Below are 23,117 nucleotides of genomic sequence, written 5' to 3'. Positions count from 1 at the left end.
AGATAAAAAAAAAAAATATATACAAAAACGAGGAGGGGGTGTTCAATTGTTTGAGACCGAGATGTCTTTTTGCCTGGAACTCGGTTTTAAGTTTAGGATAGAGTGGAGAGGGATTAGAATGTTTGTTGGGTCTTTATTGCTGTCTGAGCCCACCTTAGGGGAATCACCCTCTCTATTTTTCCTGTTTACCATAACCATCATTAACCACTTGCCAACCGTGCCTCAGTCATGCCTTTAATTGTGCCTCAGTCATGCCTCAATCATGCCCATTCATGCCTCAATCATGTCCATCCATGCCTCATCTGTGCCTCAATTATGTCTATCCATGCCTCAATCATGCCTCATTTATCCCCATCTGTGCCACATCCATGCCTCACCTGTGCCCACCCATGCCATCTCAGTGCTCATCCGTGACTCACCCATGCCACATCAGTGCTCATCCATGCCACATCAGTGATCATCCTTGCCACATCCATGTCACATCAGTGCTAATCTGTGCTACATCCAAGCCACATCCATGCCACATTAATGCTCATCCGTGCCACATCCATGCTCATCCGTGCCACATCAGTGATCATCTGTGCCACATCCATGCCACGTCACTGCTCATCCGTACCACATTCATGCCACATCAGTGCTCACCCATGCCACGTCAGTGCTCATCCATGACACATCAGTGCTCAGCCATGCCACGTCAGTGCTCAGCCATGCCACCTCAGTGCTCATCTGTGCCACATCCATTCCACGTTAGTGCTCATCCATGCCACATCAGTGCTCATCCATGCCACATCAGTGCCACTACAGTGCTTATCAGTGCCCTACAGTGCCTCACAGAAATGTCAAGGGTATTCAGGAAATGACGATGCTCCCTGAATGTTGGGCATCTGTATGTGGCCAGGCTGTGTAAAAGTTTCACATATGTGGTATCGCCATACTCAGGAGGAGTAGCAGATTTTGTATTTTGAGCTGTCATTTTTGCTATGTACATGCTTATAATATCTTATAAATGGAAAACTTTGTGTAAAAAAAATGCGTTTTTATTTTCTTTCCACATTTTTCAAAAACTTGTGGAAAAAAATGCTATGTTCAAAAGACTCATTATGCCTCCTAGATCATGTGTTGGGGTGCTTGCTTTCCAAAATGGGGTCATTTTGTGGGCGTTTCCATTGTCCTGGTGCTCCAGGGCATTCAAAAGTGTGATAGGTTGTCAGGAAACTATATGTGTAATTTATGCTCCTAGAATACCTGATGGTGCTACTTGTATGTTGGGCCTCTGTATATAACCAGGATGTGTAAAAGTCTCATACATGTGGTATCGCCATACCCAGGAGGAGTAGCAGAATGTATTTTAGGGTGTAGTTGCAAGTATGCCTATACAGTGTGGGAGAAATAACTTGGTAATATTACAATTTTGTGAAAAAAAAAATCTTCATTTTGCAAAGAATTGTGGGGAAAAAATGACAAGAAAAACTCACCATGCCTCTTACTAAATACCTTGGAATGTCTGGAATGTCATTTGGGGGGTATTTGTACTTTCCTGGCTTATTAAGCTGGCCATACATGTTCAATTTTCTAGTACAATTTTCTGTTAGGTTTACCAAAAACCATAGAAGGTCAAAACTAAACAACACTTTCAATTGTATCCTATTAGGCTGGTCTTTGTACTAATTAGTTGAAGGTAAATCTAATGAAAATTGTACAGAAAATTGTATAATGTATGGCCAGCCTAAAGCCCCGTACACATGCAACGATTATCGGCCGACCGATCGTCCGACTTTTGTCCAGAGTGGTGTTTTGTTGGTTGGAATGTGCCTAAACTGCACACGAATTTTCTCGCCCAACAAAAATCTGCTTCAGAAGTGATGTCATGTGTTGGATTGCTTTCTTTGTGTTCTTTCTTCTCTGAGCATGCCCAGTCTTGCTCATCAGATTTTTCCCGGTCGAAATCTGTACTGACTGCACGAAAATCGGCCGTGTTTTGACGTCGGACAAAAATTTTATAGCCTGCACACCAGATGTTTTTTGCCTGAAAAGTCTGAGTCGGTTGTCGGAAGCATCATACTAACAAGCCGAAAAATCGTCAGATCGGACGTTGGCCGAAAATTCCCTGCCAATTTTCGAAGCGTGTGTACGGGGCTTAAGTCTCAAGAAATGAGATAGGCCGGCAGTACATCAGGTGTGATCAATTATCAATGATTAGCCCCATAGCTTGTAGACTCTATAACCTTCACAAAGACCAAATAATATATACTTATTTGGGTTATGTTTACCAAAGATATGTAGCCGTATACAGTGCCTTGCAAAAGTATTCGGCCCCCTTGAACTTTTCAACCTTTTTCCACATTTCAGGCTTCCAACATAAAGATATAAAACTGTAATTTTTTGTGAAGAATCAACAACAAGTGGGACACAATCATGAAGTGGAACGAAATGTATCGGATATTTCAAACTTTTTTAACAAATAAAGAACTGAAAAATTGGGCGTGCAAAATTATTCAGCCCCTTTACTTTCAGTGCAGCGAACTCTCTCCAGAAGTTCAGTGAGGATCTCTGAATGATCCAATGTTGACCTAAATGACTAATGATGATAAATAGAATCCACCTGTGTGTAATCAAGTCTCCGTATAAATGCACCTGCACTGTGATAGTCTCAGAGGTCCGTTTAAAGCGCAAAGAGCATCATGAAGAACAAGGAACACACCAGGCAGGTCCGAGATACTGTTGTGGAGAAGTTTAAAGCTGGATTTGGATACAAAAAGATTTCCCAAGCTTTAAACATCCCAAGGAGCACTGTGCAAGCGATAATATTGAAATGGAAGGAGTATCAGACCACTGCAAATCTACGAAGACCTGGACGTCCCTCTAAACTTTCAGCTCATACAAGGAGAAGACTGATCAGAGATGCAGCCAAGAGGTCCATGATCACTCTGGATGAACTGCAGAGATCTACAGCTGAGGTGGGAGACTCTGTCCATAGGACAACAATCAATCATATACTGCACAAATCTGGCCTTTATGGAAGAGTGGCAAGAAGAAAGCCATTTCTTAAAGATATCCATAAAAAGTGTTGTTTAAAGTTTGCCACAAGCCACCTGGGAGACACACCAAACATGTGGAAGAAGGTGCTCTGGTCAGATGAAACCAAAATCAAACTTTTTGGCAACAAGGCAAAATGTTATGTTTGGCGTAAAAGCAACACAGCTCATCACCCTGAACACACCATCCCCACTGTCAAACATGGTGGTGGCAGCATCATGGTTTGGGCCTCCTTTTCTTCAGCAGGGAGAGGGAAGATGGTTAAAATTGATGGGAAGATGGATGGAGCCAAATACAGGACCATTCTGGAAGAAAACCTGATAGAATCTGCAAAAGACCTGAGACTGGGACGGAGATTTGTCTTCCAACAAGACAATGATCCAAAACATAAAGCAAAATCTACAATGGAATGGTTTACAAATAAACATATCCAGGTGTTAGAATGGCCAAGTCAAAGTCCAGACCTGAATCCAATAGAGAATCTGTGGAAAGAACTGAAAACTGCTGTTCACAAACGCTCTCCATGCAACCTCACTGAGCTCGAGCTGTTTTGCAAGGAGGAATGGGCAAAAATTTCAGTCTCTCGATGTGCAAAACTGATAGAGACATACCCCAAGAGACTTACAGCTGTAATCGCAGCAAAAGGTGGCGCTACAAAGTATTAACTTTGGGGGCTGAATAATTTTGCACGCCCAATTTTTCAGTTTTTTTTATTTGTTAAAAAAGTTTGAAATATCCAATAAATTTCGTTCCACTTCATGATTGTGTCCCACTTGTTGTTGATTCTTCACAAAAAATTAGTTTTATATCTTTATGTTTGAAGCCTGAAATGTGGTAAAAGGTCGCAAAGTTCAAGGGGGCCGAATACTTTCGCAAGGCACTGTAACTTTTGGCCAAAATTTATGAAGAAAAATGACTAAATTTGCTAAATTTTAAAACCTAAACAAAGAAAATAGCTTTTTATTTACAAACTTTTTGGTCTTTTTTCATTTATAGTGCAAAAAAAAAAAAACAACCAATGATGAATAAATACCACCAAAAGAAAGCCCTATTTGTGTGAAAAAAGGACCAAAATTTCATATTGGTACAATGTTGCATGACTGAATATTGTCACTGTCATTCAAAATGTGAGAGCACTGAAAGCTGAAAAATACCATCAAAACAAAAGTAGAAGAGGAACGGGGTAACAATGTGGACTCACCAGCTCGATTTATATCATTATAAACAAAACATAGAATCTCTTCTTGAGGCTTGGTACCATCTACAAAAACTAATACAGAAAAATACAATAAAAATGCAGAATAAATGATGCTGCTAAATCTGACACATTTTTTCTCAAAATATGTGAACAGTGAGAAAGTGAAACTCAGATTTAGTAGTGTGTTACAGCTTATTATCAAGGTTAGTTCTGTTTTCTTTTTTTTTTTGTGCTGCAGAGGTATTAAAATGTGTATTTTTACGTAGCAAGTCAAGAGATTCTGGAAGTGAACTACACAGTCCAGCCAATGATCTGCGAAGGGAGGAAGTATACTAGCATAAAGGAAACAAAAGATTTCATTTTTTTTTAGCTTTAGATTACAGAATGGTTAAAACAGGTTTCATATTTTTTTACCTACACTTCCTGTTGCATATACTATATACATCGGGAAGTGGGAAGAAGTCTTCCCAAAGACTGGAATAACCCTTCAGCCTTTCCATCTATTCTATTCTAATGTTTTAATTTTCCCTCCCTTGGTTCCGGTAACAGTCCAGGTTCTAGATACTATGACAAATAGGGCGTATCTCCCTAAGACAGTGATGGGGAACCTTGGCACCCATATGTTTTGGAACTACATTTCCCATGATGTTCATGCACTCTGCAGTGTAGTGGAGCATCATGGGAAATGCAGTTCCAAAATATCTGGGGTGCCAAGGTTCCCCATCACTGTCCTAGGACAAAGACAGACATAAAAGCCTGAAAGGAGTTCTAACATGCACTATCCAAAACTATAAAAACTATTTTTGCATTGCGTGCACTTTAAAAAAAAATATATATATATATATATTTTTATTATTGGGAGGGTAAAAAAAACAAATGAAAAAGTATATTATTTTTACACGAGAGATTGATATTGTACAAACATTCTCTTAAAACAACTACTAAGTACCTATATCCCTTTGAACTTTGTCCATTTCTTTCTTGTGCTTTAGGTACATAGGCCACACATAACCATCAAAATATCCTGGGGGATCTGGAGGCTGATAAACCCGTGAACTGTGTAAGGAACAGTTTATCTGTTATTTTTGCAGAAGAGGAAAGTGATGGCATAAATTGAATAAATTAGTGAGAAAAACAAACTTGTGTCAGTAAGAACATAGACAAAGCCAACCAACACTTGCCCATTTTTACCAACCACCATGGTCTTCTAGGGCAAAGTGACAGAGTCTCTTGCAAAGACCCTCCGACAGTAATGACCTGCTACTCTGTGAGAGAGCTCAGCCCTAGCAACTAATCTCTAGACCCGAGCACTGTGAAATGACCATGGAAGTGACATCACTGCTACCCCAAGTCAAGATCAGTATAAAGGGGTTGGGGGGCCCTGACATCTACCTTGGAGTTGATTAACCGTTGGAGCTGGTTTGACGACCATGAAGGCATTTGTAGCTGGTGAGTTTTCATTCACGGGGAGAGGGATCGCCTATTGCACGTGAGGTGGTGTTTGGAAGTGGAAATTTTGAATAAGGACTTCACCTAAATTATAATTTATAGAGCTTTGGCACAACATCAGCACGGAGAACAGCACTGAGTGTTTCAAACTACATGGACTTTATTTAATTTTACAACAGTTTTAATAAATATAATTTTTGTTTTTATCACAGCACTACCTGTAAAGAGTGATGCACTGTCATTTTTTCTTTTTTCTTTGTTTATAACATGTTTATTTAAAAAAAAATATATATATATAGAATTTACAATTACTTTTTTTTTTTTTTATAAAGAAAATTTTTATTTGTATTTCAAAAGTTAACAACTTTGCACAAGACAGCATGCGTTTACAGAAACTCAAAAACAGTAAACGTAACAAACCATGACGTTCCGTAAAGCATTATGAAAGAAGTATGCAGTAACCATAGAAAGAGGATCGGGGGGGGGGGGGGGTGATTGTTTAGGTGGGGGGGGGGGAGGATAGTCATATGGATGCACTAGGGCATCCCCTTCTAGTAGCAGATTGCCAGCAAATGTGCACCCCCCACGATGCGGGGAGTGGGAGTAGATATAGAATATTAGGAGCAATGAGCAAGTGTAAAAGTGAGGGGGGGGGGAGGGAATGATAGGGAGGGAGAAGGGGGAGGGGGTAAGGAAGACCGAGTGAGCAGAGGCTGAGAAAAGGAACAACCTAATAATAGAGCTAAAACATTAGGCATACATCTAAGTTGTAGACATCGAATGCAAGCTGAGTACATAACTCAAATAACTGGACAAGACTAGAGCGTTGTTGAGGGGCTGAGTAGAGGTAAGTGGAATGTGGGAGGGGAGAATGGCCTCCCAGCTGTGTCATCAAGAGAAGTTCCATTCGGGCTACGTGGGAGATGAGTAGGGTATAGTTCCATGTAGGCAGACCATTTTCTCCAAAGCTGGTCAGGGACGGTTTTGTTTAAGGCCAAATCCAAGTGTTCTCTTTGAAGGAGGGCGGTAAGATCCGACCTCAGTTCTCCCACCCGGGAAGGCGTGGGAGACACCCAATGGCGAAGTAAGACCATCCTGGAGACCATGAAGCAGGTGACTAGCCAGGGTTTGTTCTTACGGATAATTGATGCCCTTTGGTGTCCCATCCGAGTAGCCAAATAAAAGGGGGAGAGGGTCCCTGGAAGGTCGGAGGGAGGTGACCCTAAGGGCCATAAGTTCTACTTGGTCCCAGAACTTAGAGATATGTGGGCACGACCACAATTTATGCAGCAGTGTGGGACGAGGGGACAAACACCAGGAACAAGCCTGATAAGGGGAGTCCAATCAGGATGAGGAGAAGGGAGAATAGGCATGGTGGAGTATTTTGAGTTGTTGCTCTCTCCAAAAGGCATTACAGATGTAGGTGCAAGTGGTGTTGAATCCAGCTAACAGAAGAGGTTTTGTGGCCGTGAGCGATAAGGCTTTATCCCAAGAGGAAGTGAGGTAGTCTTTGGCTTTGGCTTCCAATGCAAGCTGAAGTGGGCGGTAAATCTGCGACAGCTTCAGGGGGGGTTCCAGGTGCAAAGAGTCCAGAGGATCAAGGGTAAAGCGTCCAGACGGTTTAGAGCAAAGAGAGTTGACAAAGCCATGTAGCTGGTGTATGTAGAGGTATTGAACAGCAGGTATTCCAAAAGAAGATCGGAGGGTAGAGAAGGAGAGTGGAGATCCAGAAACAGGGTCATAGAGTTGGTAGAGGAATTTTAGACCACGGGTTGCCCAGAGAGAGTAGATCCGTTCCAGGTTGAGGTGAAAGAGAGCAGGATGGCTCCAATATGCAAACATCTGGATAAATATTTAGGACAACCAAGCTTCTTGCGTACTTCCTTCCATGCAGCCCCAGTGTCTCTGAGTAGGATATGCTGTCTTAAGTGCATAGGTAAGTCGCCCAGTTTGCAATGTAGGATAGCACTGAGATTAAATGGTTGTGCAATTTGTGATTCCAATAAAAAGTTGGAGACAGTGGAGGTGCCATGAATCCAGTCTAGACCTACCCTAACGAGACTACACAAATTATATAACCTGATGTCAGGGAGATTCATGCCACCTCTGGGTCTCGGGGGGTATCATTTGTGTAAGGCAATGCGGGGTTTCTTAGAGGACCATAAAAAGGCAGTGAGAGATTTGTGGAAAGCCATCAGATCTTTGTGTTTAACCAGAAGGGGCAGGGTCTGTATCACATAACAATTTGGGGAAGGAAACCATTTTATAAAGGTGACATCTCCCAATGAGGGATATGGGAAGCTTGGACCACCCGGATAGCGCTTTGGTGATTTTCTGGAAAAGTGGAGCGTAATTCAGATTGTATAGGGCCGACGGTGTCTTACCAATGTGGATCCCCAGGTATTTAATGTGGGATTTTGCTAGCGGGAAAGGGGAGGACTGTGACCAGGGAGGTGACTGTGTGTATTTCAGGGATAAGATCTCGCTCTTGGCATAGTTTATGCGGAGTCCAGAGCATAGTCTGAACCTATCAAAAATAATTTTGACCCTACCCGCATCCTGTGCCGGGTTGGAAGAAAACAGTAGTATATCGTCTGCGAATAGTACCGAGCGCAATTCCATATTGCCAACCTGAACTCCCGATAAAGTTGCATGGTTCGCGAGATAACGGGATAGGGGTTCTAGGGCCAAGTTAAAAAGGAGGGGCGAAAGGGGGCAGCCTTGGCGAGTACCCTTGTGGAGGGGGATGTTGTCAGACAGGACATTCAAGGTGACCACTTTCGCAGTGGGTGATTTGTACATGGCGGTGATGAGGTGTAGGAAGGGGCCCGCAAAGCCAAATTTTTGGAGGACTAGGTGTAACCATTGAAAGCTGACGTTGTCAAATGCCTTTTCGGCATCAGGTGTAAGTATGGCAATATCCGACTGCGGGTTAAGTTGTTGCTGGGATAAGACGGCTAGTACTTTTCGAATGTTGGCTGTGGCAGATCGGCCTTTGGTAAAGCCTGATTGAGAGGGATGGAGAATCGTGGGCATTATGTGTGCCAGTCAGCGGGCTATTATTTTAGAAAGCAGTTTGGCGTCAAGGTTGATCAAAGAGATGGGACGATATGACCCAGGTTCGGACGGATCCTTGCCTGGTTTAGGGATCAATTTTATGTAAGCTTGGGACCCTGTGTGGATGTAGGGACCACCATCTAAAATAAATTGAAAAAGGGACAATAGAGAGGGGGACAGGGCCTGTGACAGTAATTTGAAAAATTCGGAGGAGAAGCCGTCAGGGCCGGGGGCCTTACCAGGGGACAGGGAAGAGATGGCTTCGAAGACCTCCGAGATGTCAATGGGTGCATTGAGTTGCGAGAGTTGGGAGTCAGAGATCGTGGGCAAAGTCACTTCCCAAAGGAAGGAGGAGGCCTCGGCCTCGTCTATGGGGTCCTCACCATAGAGTGAGGCATAGAATCTTTCCATGACCAAATTAATGTCTTCGGGGGACGAGACTAGGGAACCCGTGTGATCTTTCAGTGATTTAATCGGTGCGACTGTGTGTGGACCCTTGCAGAGACGCGCCAGGAGTTTGCCCGACTTGTTCCCAAATTTATGGAATTGTAAATCATGTACCGACATATGAAATTGCTCCTGTGACAGTGCCCATTTATCAAAATCTTGTTTAGCTTCCTTCCACTGTGCTACGTGTAAGGGTGTGTGTTGCTGCTGGAGACGAGCGTGTGCAGCCTGGAGCGCCACACTGGCCTTAAGATAGCCAGCTGTCGCTTTCCTTTTGTATGCCGAGGCGAAGGCGATGATACATCCTCTGAGTACAGCCTTGTCCGTCTCCCACAGCAACACTGGGTCATCAGTGTGTTGGGCATTATCCGAAAGGAAGGTCCGCCACGTGTCCTCCAGTATGCTGCGTAGTTCAGCATTGTTTGCCAAGTACGAGGGGAATCGCCAAGGTTTATATGAGGGCTGCGGGGTGGAAATCGAGAGGGTGATCGAAAGGGGGGAATGATCCGAGATTACCATATCATGAAACTCAGGGGAGTGTGCTAAGCGCAGACTCGGGTGGTTGCCAAGGAAGTAGTCAATGCGAGAAAAGGAGTCGTGTGGTGAAGAATAAAAGGAATAGGATCTATCAATGGGGTATGCCAGTCGCCAGAGGTCTTGGAGCTGGAGACTATCAGCAAAGCTAGCAAGGAGGGAAGGGGAGACATCCGTCGTGCGTTGTGTTTTGGGGATGGGAGTTGACCTATCCATGAGGGGGTCCATCACTGCATTTAGGTCACCCCCCAGTAGGAGAGGCAAGTGAACATGTGGGCCAGGAGGCCTGTCAACTGCTGGAAAAAGGATGCGGAGGGGGGGTGGGGGCATAGACATTAGCTAAGATCACGGATTCAGAGTGTAGAGTCAGTTGGAGGATCAGTAATCTACCATCCACATTTGAGTGGAGATTTGATATGTCGATGGAGACCCGTTTGTGGACTAGGATCAGTACACCAGCTTTACCCTTGGGGGATGGAGAGCCATATACCTGACCCACCCATGACTTTTTCATGCAATCTATGTCAGACTGGGACAGGTGTGACTCTTGGAGGAGAGCTATGTCGGTGTTTAGTCTGCGTAAGTGACGTAATACAGCCATGCGTTTATGGGGAGACCGTAAACCCTTCACATTCCACGAGATTATGCGTAAATCAAGGTGGGCGTAACATGAGGACTAGGAGCTTGCAAGAAGGTAGCAAAATAGGATGAGCAGTGTGGGTCACTCGGAATGGGAATACAGGGGTAATGTAGGGAGACACAGGGACGGCATGAAGGATGGGGATAACCAGGGGAGAGGTGTCGTACCGTTCCCACTCCAGCAAAGCCAGTGGGGGAAGGGACGAGACAAACAAAAAAGTAAACAAAATAATAGAACGTACCATAGGGAATGGAAACATACCTCCGACAGCGTTACCGAGTAGTGGCTGAGTCCGCTCGCTCTAAGATGAGATGAGATGTTCATTCTTCTTCCTCATGAATATACACATAGCACCCCATACTGACAGAAAAACACAGAATTGTTGACATTGTTGCAGATTTATTAAAAAAGAAAAACTGAAATATCACATGGTCCTAAGTATTCAGACCCTTTGCTCAGTATTTAGTAGAAGCCCCCTTTTGATCTAATACAGCCAGGAGTATTTTTGGGAAAGATGCAACAAGTCTTTCACACCTGGATTTGGGGATCCTCTGCCATTCCTCCTTGCAGATCCTCTCCAGTTCTGTCAGGTTGGATGGTAAACGTTGGTGGACAGCCATTTTTAGGTCTCTCCAGAGAAGCTCAATTGGGTTTAGGTCAGGGCTCTGGCTGGGCCATTCAAGAACAGTCACGGAGTTGTTGTGAAGCCACTCTTTCGTTATTTTAGCTGTGTGCTTAGGGTCATTGTCTTGTTGGAAGGTAAACCTTCGGCCCAGTCTGAGGTCCAGAGCACTCTGGAGAAGGTTTTTGTCCAGGATATCCCTGTACTTGGCCGCATTCATCTTTCCCTCGATTGCAACCAGTCGTCCTGTCCCTGCAGCTGAAAAACACCCCCACAGCATGATGCTGCCACCACCATGCTTCACTGTTGGGACTGTATTGGACAGGTGATGAGCAGTGCCTGGTTTTCTCCACACATACCGCTTAGAATTAAGGCCAAAAAGTTCTATTTTGGTCTCATCAGACCAGAGAATCTTATTTCTCACCATCTTGGAGTCCTTCAGGTGTTTTTTTAGCAAACTCCATGCGGGCTTTCATGTGTCTTACACTGAGGAGAGGCTTCCGTCGGGCCACTCTGCCATAAAGCCCCGACTGGTGGAGGGCTGCAGTGATGGTTGACTTTCTACAACTTTCTCCCATCTCCTGACTGCATCTCTGGAGCTCAGCCACAGTGATCTTTGGGTTCTTCTTTACCTCTCTCACCAAGGCTCTTCTCCCCCGATAGCTCAGTTTGGCCGGACGGCCAGCTCTAGGAAGGGTTCTGGTCGTCCCAAACGTCTTCCATTTGAGGATTATGGAGGCCACTGTGCTCTTAGGAACCTTAAGTGCAGCATTATACTTTCCGTACCCACTGTATGCCAGGCATAGCATCCCACTGGGGGAGACGAAAAGGCATCAGTGCTCCGGTAAGGCTGTGGATAGGAGGATAACAAACAAAGTAGCATAAACATTATTACCGTAATAACGGCAAATAGGCAGAAGCATTCAAATGGGTACATGAGTGAGGCGCAGTATAGGGCTAGAGTCAAGTCAGAGAGCTAGTCAAACAGTGGATCCAAGAGTGTAGAATGGGCTTGGTGAAAGTGATGGGGCAGAAAGACCAAGTGCCTGGGGGATACGAGTGGAGCAAATGTCAGGGAGGTGACCCGCATTAAATGATTCCGGCAGGCCGATGACCCGCAAGTTGTTCCTACGAGACCTGTTCTCAAGGTCATCAATTTTCTCCAGTAGATATTGCTGGGTCTGTGCCGTTTTGGTTTCATTGGCAAACGAGGATTGGATCTCCTCTTCCAGGTCAGAGACTCTGGATTCCACCTCCGTAAGTCTCTTAGCCTGATCACCCAGCTCCTTCCTCAGCTGGGTGATCCCCGCGGTTACCGCCCGCTCCACTGCCACAGTGATGGTTGGAGTGATTATAGCAGCCACTGCTTGTGCCATGAGCTGGTATTGGGGGTCAGTGGCTAATTTCGGCGGAAGAGCTGTGTGCTGCAGATCCGCGCCATCCACTACAGGTGCGGCGGCCATATTGCCAGGGGGCTGGGGAGCGGCGGGTCAGGATGCAGCGCGGCCGGATTGCTTGAGGCTCCGTGGACTAAGAACCGATCCATCGGTGCGGGTTGGTGTGGGGAGACTCACCGGCACTAGATGGGGTGCTGATAGCTATCGGCGAGCGGTGTGAGCGGGTTTTATAAGCAAGGTTTGTCGGAGCCGCTGCGCTTACACCCTCTCCATACGGCGCCGGAACCGGAAGTCTACAATTACTTTAAACTAAAGCCAGGTATTTAGCATAGAGAAGCATATTCTTCTTTGTGCAACTACTTTAATGTAAACTTTGGCAGAAACATAATTCTATGTAACTCCTTATGCTCCACATACCTCCTTCGCCTTTTACATTCTTCAAAGGGAACAGTTAGAAAATATCTTCTATCAAATACCTTGTCCAATGGCCTGTAAGATTGACTCCATTATTGTACATACTATAAACAACAGACATCATGTGCTTATTTCTAAATGCAACATATATCCTTTAGCCATGCCTAAATCATTTAGTCAAGTAATGTTAAAATGTATTTTAAAACTTTAACAATAATTGTATCTTTTCCCCCTTTTGGTTTATTAAATATACCACTAGAAGTGTTTTATTATATCTTTTGTTAGACCTGTTCAATATATGCAAAAAAAAAAAAAGAAAAAGAAAAAAAAGCTGTTTATCCAGCCAGAAATCTTGTGAGCTGATAACAGTCTGGTAGAAAGCACAGAAAGTTATCAGTTAGCTCTGTTCCCTACTATCTTTGTGAACCATAAAGTGAGGTACACACTAGTAGAAAATCTGCCGAAAATTCTCACTTGAGGTAAAATCTTACGATTTTCGCCTAGTGTGTACGCAACTTTCAGCAGCTGATACCGACATTTTCAATGAAAAAAAAAAATCGGAGGGACAAACACCCAAAATTTTTATCGTCCGTCCCCAGCACAACCAATTTTTGTTTAATGTGTATGCAGTACGTCCGGGAAAAATCGGATACGAAAGACCGCGCATGATCTGAAGTTGCTGAGGACCCGGAAGTCTGGAACAAATGTCCCAAAAAAAAAAATTGTACGAGAAATTTCGTGAACATTATGCACTGTCAACTAAAAATGGTTATGACCGCTGAGCATGAGACAACTCCATCTGTTATGGAGATGAGAGGGAGGAGTTATGTAGCCCCAACAAACTGCCTTTCTTAGGCTAACAATGCTGCCAAATACGGGAGTCACCCGAGGACAGGAAGTGAGTTAACGGAAAGTTTACCAAGTTAAAATAAAAAAATAAAAAAGTCAGAATAAAGGAAATGAATGCAGCCACCACATCTAAAGATAGGTAGGCTGCAATAATATACTTTGCTCGTGGGTTTAGATACTCTTTAAGTATTAAAAAAAAAATCTATAAGGCATTAAAAAATCATATGTACTATAAAAAAAAACTGAAATGAATGGATTTTTTTTTTTATAGATCTTTGTGTCTTAATATATGTTGTACACAATAAGCCTTATTCAATAAAAAGTACATTTTTAAGTGCTAATTATTAAAATGCATCAAAACCCTAAAACAAAGAATTAATATATTGCAGCTGCAGATGGTGCTTGCATTCGCTTTCTTTCCTTAAGTTTTTTTTTTTTAGTATGTTATCTTGCCAGTAAAAAGGTTCCTGCCCTAGGGTGACAGCGCCCACTCACTGTACTGTAGTTATAGAGGAACAATTGTGTCACCCAGGACAGACTACAGAACTCCCACTTTCCTCAGTTCCACACCATGTACTTTTTTTTTTAGCAATGTGACACTACAAAAATTTGCATGCATTTGCGCATACCAGTGCAAAATACTGACTGGGAACGCAGATTTTTTTTTTTTTTTTATTTAAGAATACATAGCGCTTGTTTATGTGCCTGTGAGTATAGGCACACTGTAAAAAAGAGGCTGCATTTTAGATCAGTAACAAAAAAAAAAGGCTGTACTGAGTTTTTTAAGCTGCAGTCTATTTCATACTTACTCATAGTGGTACAGGAGGAAGCCTTCAACTACTAAAAACTGCACAGTGTTTTCGCATCTTTCTTGCACTATATTTAATTTATCTCCTGAAGAGGCACATTTGTTATGCTGAGATATCCACGATTGAACAGTTGACATCATTTTTTCCATTTCCAAGGCCTCAAGTTCTAGAAGATATATGCAGAATAATGAGCCAATGATTGTATACAAAGAATACAATAAAGCTATACTTGCATAAAAGATCAAACATTCATCAATATGTTCTTGGAACAAAGTGTTAAAACTCCCACTGAAAACGACCCATTAAACATTAAATGCATACCTATACGGCACTGCTCCAAATGTCTAACCCTTATATTGATGGACCATTCGGGTACTGGCTTCTTGCAGCTCGTCTCTGTTCCACAAAGCAATATTGAAAGATAGGAGTTTCACTTCATTGTGAATTCATCTTGGTGCTTTATCTCACAGTCCATAAGAAGGCTGCATACATATTGTCTCCACCCAAAAAAACCACACTCCCATTATGCGTTTCACCCCCAATGGGCTTGCTTACAAGGACGGAGTAGGACTATGAAGTGAAGCACCAAGACGGATTTTCAGCGGAGTGCGACTCTTATCTTTCAATAACCTAGTAATGATAGTCAGTTTTTATGGGATTTATCCTTTAACTTGGGACACCTTGGAAAAGAATAGTGCTATTTAAAGGTAATTAAATACTGTTGTTACACAGGTAATTAAAGTTCACACTATGATTACTGTTTCTCTGAAATTTCTGTATTGAGATGACAATTTGAGCAAAATATGTATGATGGCAACACCTTACCAAAGACTGACATTTAGGGAATGTGAGGCCTGAGAGATGTGTTCACATTAAAGTGGTTGTAAACCCTTCCATACACCCAGTAAAGTGATTGGCATCAGTTAATACACAAAGATTAAACAAATCCTCCTATATACGTTGTATCTGTTTATCTTCAGTCTTCTCTTCTTTACATCTGTTCAAAAGGCTGAATATTTAAAGCTTGTCTGAGAGTTCCGAAAAAAAAGATGGAGAGCTGAAAACACACTCTGCAGAGGTCAGCGATAAGGGCTCTGAGAGCGGATTGGAAGAAAAAGGACACACCTCCTTCACACAGCACACAGGAATAAAGCTGAGACTGTCAATCAGCTGGAGATTCCTCCCTGTCACCTATTTTTTCTTGGTGTCAGGAAAACTTGTCAGAAGTGACTCATACTGATATCAGAGGAATAAAGCAGCAGACAGAAATGACAGTTAGTGCTCTTAATTAAGACAAGTACATACTATAGAGGGATAGCCTTTGTTCATATTTTATGTCTGAGGTTTACAACTATTTTAAGCTTTGACATTTCTATCTGTAGCACTGTCCCCGTAGAGCTTGCTGTATGATGACTTGTTGGGCCTCCTCTGATTACCAGCACACAGTCACTTAGGGTACAGTTCACACATTCATCCTTACTCCCAATGGCTTGTTGCTCAATAAACAGTCCAGGGGTATTGGTTTGTGGTGTTTATTTTGGAACTTGGATGGGGGGGAAGGGAATAGTGGGATACTCCAAAGGGAACTATGTATATTGGATAAGGACAACTTTCACTTGGCCTCACCAGGTTTGATTGTGGAAGCAGCTGCACTGCTGGAAACCATACTGCCACATGTATGGAAAGGGTTAAATCTCCTTGCTCTTTCTCTCCAGCAATAGACCTAGTGATCAACATTCTCTCCAGGACACTCACTAGCATCCCCTTTACTGACACCTATCCACTGATTCTTCTAGCTGCAGGGGTGGTCCTCCTTCGGTCAGGCTGCTTGACACAGATCTGTACTCACTGTACTGCAGAATCAGATCTTCAGTGTCTCCCCCCTTCCAGTTAGCTTCACAGGACCTTTGGGTTCAGTTCCTCTCTAGCTCTCTTTAGGCCCTCTGGTCGACTACCGAGACTCCGCTATCCACCCGAAAGACCCCGAGCACATGTGCTCCTAGCATTTATACACTATCCCAGCATGCCCAGAGGCACTTTACTCTGCCAAATCACCAGGGCTGTATCAAACACCTGTGCACTCATTTGTCAGGTTTCCCCCCACTGTCCAACATGCCTCCCTATTGGACCAGTGTGAAACACTCTGCAGACAGAGTTGCACCTGAGGACATTGAGAACAATATAGATTTACCTGCAATCCCTCTGGTAAGCAAACAGGATTCAAAACTATACTTTCTCTCTCTAGCACCTACCTAGGAGGGTGCTACATATCCACTCTGTATTTTTTCACTATCTATTAGACACTTTTTCATTAAACTATATTTCTAAAATTGTTGGAACTCACGCTTGGCTACAAATAGTTAGACCGCGGCACCAAAAGTAGCTAAATATTGTACTACAAAAAAACACTATAAAAATATATAAAAGTGCACTGCCTCAATTTACATTAGGAATGTAAAAATCACCTCTTATTAGATCCGGCATACACAGATCTCTTATTTGTGATAATACAAATCAACTGTGCAAAAATTCATACAATAAAGTGCAAATAAGCCATGCAGTATTTTACAAGATAAACATTACATATAAAGTGCAATGTGCAAAGGGCAAATAAATCATCCTCAATTATCCAAAATGATGTGCACATGAACCAAATCATAATTATACATTAGTGATAAATAGTGAAACTGAATGAAACAAATTAATATAGTGACAATCCAATAACATTCATCTCGTTGCAAAAAAGTGCTCTTGTGCTATTCACTGGGGGTTATGCAGACAGACAGACTGCTTACCAGAACATGTGAACCCGCAAAGGGGATCAAATGCGCTTAGAAATATCCTCTTCAAGAAGAGCCACAGTTCACTCCCAAGTAGGTTCCTAGATGTTATGATAAGATCAACTTTCCGGCTCCAAAAGATGTAAATATGTCAAAAGCAAGTAGGAGAACTCTTAGTGCATTACTGTTAAAGCATTTATTAAAAAAACGTAATGTATTGCACTTACAGACTGAGTGAGTTATCAAGGCAAACAAATATCTCAATCGGCCCGTGTGTGCTGACGTCACATCACTAGCTCCGCCCAATGTGTTTCCCCTTAGAAGGTATCAACTGGGATAGGAGGCTAGCAAGCTACGTCATCAGCAAGCCTTTTATAGAAGAAATGTGCCAGAGCTACTAGTATCGTGCATAGGAACCCCTGCGGGTAGAAACAAAGCACTTCTGCCCTGTCTCGCGGTTCAGTGACACATAGTTCTAAATAATGAGAGCCCAATTGTAAATCAGTCTATTAGGACTAAAAGGGCCAAAGGCCATATGCCCCTGTAAAGAATCACTTTGAACCCCTTTTTGGTTATCAAAAAAGAGAAGATGATGAATAGGAGTCATCTTTTGAACCATAACCAGTGACTCATTTAAACACTAGGTCACATGGTTTTTTAAGACAAGGGACCAGGAAAAAGGGAAGGAAAAAAGCAAGAGGGTGTAGGGGAGGAAGGAGAAGGCACCCCAAGATAAAGAAGACGATAAGTTGCCAAGGGATTAGAGTTGGGTGAGCAGTTCAGACCGAGCATAAGTTCCGCCTAAACATCGCCCGTTTAGCGGACACCGGAATTTACAGGGTGTTTGGCAACTCAAAGTTTCAGCTCTCTCCATAACTTTCCTATAGTACTAAAGTCTGGAGACTGGCTAGGCCCCTTCATGACCTTAATGTGCTTCTTCTTGAGCCACTCCTTTGTTGCCTTGTCAGTATTTTTTGGGTCATTGTCATGCTGGAAGGCCCATTCACAACCCATCTTCTGTGTTCTGGCTGGGGAAAGAAGGTTCTCATCTAAGATTTTACAGTACATGGCCCCGTCCACTGGCCCCTCAGTGCAGCAAAGTCGGCCTGTACCTTTAGCAGAGAAACAGCCCCAAAGCATAATGTTTCCACCTCCAAGCGAGTCAAGTTAATGCCAAAGAGCTCAATTTTGATCGCGTCTGACCACAGAACTTTCTCACAATCCTTCTCTGAATCATTTAGATCAAGGTTTCTCAACTAGGGTTCCTCCTGAGGTTGCTAGGGGTTCCTTGAGCAATTTCTGGGACCTGAGTAAGGAGACTCCGCCTCCGAAACGCGTTGTCCGTAGCAACAGCAGAGGCAGTGCACCCGTGTCTTGAATCCCCCACCTCGCAGCTCCGTACAACCTGTGGCTCCGGCTTTGGCTCCCCTGAGGCGCCGTAGATCACGTTGGTATAGTGCGCAGGCGCACCAGAACTGGCATCCGGTGACCAGGCAACACAGGAAGTGAAGGAGATCAGGGATACAGCGGCGGCAGCCATGGATGAGGAGACCGCAGAGTCACCATCTGGAGGGACGGGAGGAGTGCAATTCCAATGTACTGTGTTATTGTCCTTTATTAAAGCGTTATTGCCCGAAGTTGCGTGCGCTTTTCTTTACAGATTTGAATTGTTTTGATCCGCCCCCCCCCCCCCCCCTCCCAGTGGAGTGAGAGAGGAGCAGCAGCAACCGGGACATTTCAGCTAAAAAACATACAAACAAAGGAGGTGAATACATGGACAGCGCCATGGGCTGGTAAAGTACTCCTCTTTGTACTTGTTGTATATCAGCATGTGCAGGATCTGTCCTTTTTGATTGTTATCTTGAGCAATTTCTGCCTCTCAGATAAGTTTCCAATGACACCATTGTTCCTTTTAGCTATCTGTAAGGGGGTAATTCTTCACAATGATGACAAGAATAAAGAGCATTCTTCCCACTGACTGTCACACTAATGTGTCATGATTTGTAGATTTTTCAATTTTAAGCAGGGGTTCCCCGAGAACAGAAATTTATTTCAAGGGTTCCTCTGTGTTGAAAAGGTTGCAAAAGGCTGATTTAGATGTTCATTGGCAAACTTCAGACGTTCAGCCTGCCCCTGGGAAAATGTCACTGATGACAAAACGTGTCGGAAAGGGCTGTTACTGAAGACATCACGCTTGCTTAGCCATCACTTACGGTGTTCCTTTCTCAAGAGCTGACAGTCTGCTGGTTTTTTACTCGTTTGTGCCTGTTTACAACATCGAAGGTATTTTATATATTTTAAATAAAGGACTTAAATGTTAGCAGGCTTCACTATGCTTGTTAATTTTTTTTGTATTCCTGATCCATTTGGAGCTGCTGCTGAGCAGCCACCACCTATCCCGGGTGCTGTTTTTTTTTGTGCTTTTATGACTATTATAATTTATGGTCTATGCTGTCTGGTTAGAAGCGTATGCTAAGTGTTGGTGCTTGCTGGTGGATTTCATCAATCAACGTTTGAAATCTCCCCTGTGGGAATCACATGTAGGGCAAAGAGGCGTATCCCGCCTACCCCACTTATGCAGGAGGACTGGGGTACGATACGTCCTATGGAGTATAAAAGCTGGGAAAGCTTGTGGGAAGCCGACAGAGACACAGAGGGAAGGGCCTGTAAGGCCTGATCCCACTGATCTCTGCCAATATCCCCCAGATCCATTTCCCATGCCGCTCTGCACCGCAAGGAGGCCGGGTCCTGTATACACGAGAGAAGCCATTGGTACCTAAGGGAGATCAGTCCCCGTTTATCTTGAGCCCTAATCACTGAGTTCACAATCGTCTGGTCCGCCTGTCGTATGGAGGACAGTCGCTGCTGGGCTTGAAGGGCATGGCGCAGTTGGAGGTAACGATAGAAGTGTTGGCGAGGGAGATTAAATTCAGACTGAAGGTGGTCAAAAGGCTTAAGCACAGAGCCCTCAAACAGTTGGGCAAAGTACCTTATACCCCTGTCCCGCCACCCCAGAGAGTCTTGCAACCTAGCGACCTCTGGAAAGGCCGGGTTATCCCACAATGGCGTAAAATCAAAAAATCCGTCCGAGTGTGACAACACACGCAGTTCCCGCCACAGGCGACGCAACAGGGTCGCCGTGGGAGCACGGAACGGCAATGAGGGAAGATCCATCTCCAAAAGGGACGCCGCTAAGAGAGGTAGCCTGGAATTAGTCAGAAGCAGGGACTGTGGGTCCGTCGAGGACTGATCCCCCCACCCCGCCAAATGCTGCAACTGAGCTGCAAGAAAGTACATCCACGGATGGGGCACTGCCAGTCCACCCTTATCCTTGGGGTACTGAAGGGTAGACAATTTAATACGGGGCTGCTGCCTCCGCCAGACAAGGTCACGAAACTGGGACTCCACCCGCTTAAACCAGGACACTGGGATCCACATTGGAGAATTATGAAAGATATACAATAGCTGGGGGGCCCAAATCATTTTAATTAAGTTCACTCTGCCGACCACCGAAAGTGGCAGCTTACACCAACTCTTACCCTTAGTACGTTGCTTGTCTAAAAGAGGCAGCAGGTTCAAACGCAGGTACTGAGCCGGATCCGGGGAGACCATCACCCCCAAATACCTAAAAGTGTCTGCTACACGCAGGCGACCCAGGGCCGGCAGAGAGGGATTGGGTATGGGGTCAAGAGGCATTAGTATGGACTTATCCCAATTAATAGAAAAACCTGAAAATGAGCCAAATTGCGCTATAAGAACCATAAGCGAATTAAGGGAACCCTCAGTGTCACCCAAATACAGAAGGGTATCGTCCGCATATAGGGACACCTTCTCCTCCAGGTCACCCCTCCGGAAACCCACCACAGCCGGGGAACTCCTAATGAGGGCCGCCAAAGGCTCTATCGCCAGTGCAAACAGAAGTGGGGACAGAGGGCACCCCTGCCTAGTACCCCTGTAAAGGGGGAACGGGGAAGAAAGTTCCCCATTCACCCTGACTCGCGCCCTAGGTGCAGAATACAACGCCTTAACCCAACCAACGAAGTCATCGCCCAGGCCAAAGGGAGAGAGGACCTCCCACAGATAAGGCCACTCGACGCTATCAAATGCCTTGGCCGCGTCCAAGGACAATATGGCTCTATTACCCGGGTTATCAACTGGAATTTGTAAATTGAGATAAAGCCGCTGTATATTAATCGCCGTGGACCTGCCCGGAATAAATCCAGATTGGTCCGGGTGAATGATGGAGGTAATGACCTTCGAAAGCCGGTTAGCAAGAATACGTGCGAAAAGTTTTATATCAGTGGTCAACAGGGAGATCGGTCGGTATGAGTCGGGGTATCTAGGGTCTTTCCCTGGCTTGGGCAAGACAATAATAATGGCTTCACTCATGGAATCCGGCAGGACCCCCGTCCGCATAATATCCTGCATAGTGGAGAGGAGAGCCGGCAAAAGGACTCGCCCATACCTAGAGTAGACCTCAACCGGAAGGCCATCCGCTCCCGATGCCTTATTATTAGGTGCCTGCCCCAACGCATCCGTCAGTTCAGACATAGTAATCGGAGCCCTAAGGGACAGATTATCCTGCTGCCGAAGCTGAGGCAGGAAGCACCCGTCCAAAAAGGAGGACAGGGCCGCCCCCCGGCCCCCGCACCGGGACTGATACAGATCAGCATAAAACTGCCTAAAGCCCTCAAGCACCTGAGGAGTGGAGGAGACCACCTCCCCGGAGGGAGAGACAATCTCCGTCACCGAGCCAGGATCCTGTTGAGACCTGGCTACCATAGCCAGCATGTGCCCAGTGTTCTCGCCCTCCTCAAAGTACGTTTGCTGCAGGAAATATCGTTTCTTCTCAGCCGCTGAAAGTACCACTGAGTTATACAAAGCCTGCGCTTCCAGCCAGGCCTTCTGCGCAGAGGGAGAGGGTGAGGCTATCATAGCCTCCTCCCTACGCTTCATGTCATCACGAACCGTTTCCTCCCACTGCGCAGAATTACGTTTAACCATAGTAATCCCTTTGATAATTTGACCACGCAAAAAGGCCTTAAGGGCATCCTACACCACCGCAGGGGAGGCAGAACCCCGATTAACAGCCAGGAAGTCTTCCAAGGCCGGTGCAATCGGATCCGGCTCAGGGAACAACGTCAGCCAGAACGGGTTCACCCGCCACAGCCCACGAGTCCCCGAGCCAGGAACCGAAAACCTAACCCAAAGCGGGGAATGATCGGACACCAGGCGAGGCTCGTACGCCGAATCAGTCACCCGGGGCCTCATAGAGTCATTCCCCAGGGCCAAATCAATGCGTGACAGTCCTCCATGAGTGGCCGAATAGCAGGAATAACATTTAGTGGAGGCCTGCCTGTCCCTCCAAACATCTCTGAGGCCCAATTCCATCAAAAACGTAGCAAGCGCCGTAGGGCGTGAAATAGGGGCGGGCCCGTGATAGGAGGGGTGGAATTTGTCAAGTGCCGGGTCAAGATAATTATTGTAATCCCCCACGGCCAATACTGGGGTATCAGGGTGGGGCGCCATAAATTGCGCCAATAGACGGAGAACCTCGTGGGAGAAGGGTGGAGGGACATAGACAGCAGCCAAAATACACAGAAAACCATTAAGTTTGCATAATAAAAAAACATATCTCCCCAGATCGTCCACCCTGCTGCGCAGGCACGCAAAAGCCACCTCCCTGGACACCAAAATGCTCACCCCCCGCGAATACGAGGAGTGAACAGAATGGTATTGAACAGGATATGCCCGAGAGCGTAGCAAATGCGTGGAAGTGCGCACCAGGTGGGTCTCCTGTAAACAGACAATAGTGGGCTTAAGCTTCCTAAGATATGCAAATACCGCTTTACGCTTAACCCCATCCGCCAGGCCCCAAACATTCC

General features: G+C 44.8%; 1 protein-coding gene across 1 annotated transcript in view; it reads right to left on the bottom strand.

The window, feature by feature from the left end:
* The window catches only part of NMRK1 (nicotinamide riboside kinase 1), a 71,761-nt gene that overhangs the window by 5,416 nt on the left and 43,228 nt on the right, over window positions 1-23,117 (bottom strand). The window contains exons 7-10 of the mRNA XM_082260620.1: window positions 14,453-14,618; window positions 12,798-12,869; window positions 5,184-5,290; window positions 4,238-4,306 (exon numbers count right to left, since the gene is read on the bottom strand). Coding sequence (XP_082116746.1) covers window positions 4,238-4,306; window positions 5,184-5,290; window positions 12,798-12,869; window positions 14,453-14,618 — 414 coding nt within the window. The remainder of the gene's footprint in view (window positions 1-4,237; window positions 4,307-5,183; window positions 5,291-12,797; window positions 12,870-14,452; window positions 14,619-23,117) is intronic.

Source organism: Pelophylax lessonae (assembly GCF_965119305.1).
Source record: "Pelophylax lessonae genome assembly, chromosome: 1".
In the NCBI taxonomy this organism is placed as follows: Eukaryota; Metazoa; Chordata; class Amphibia; order Anura; family Ranidae; genus Pelophylax; species Pelophylax lessonae.
Note: the sequence above shows the minus strand (reverse complement) of the source record. Positions and strands in the feature narration are given on the sequence as shown.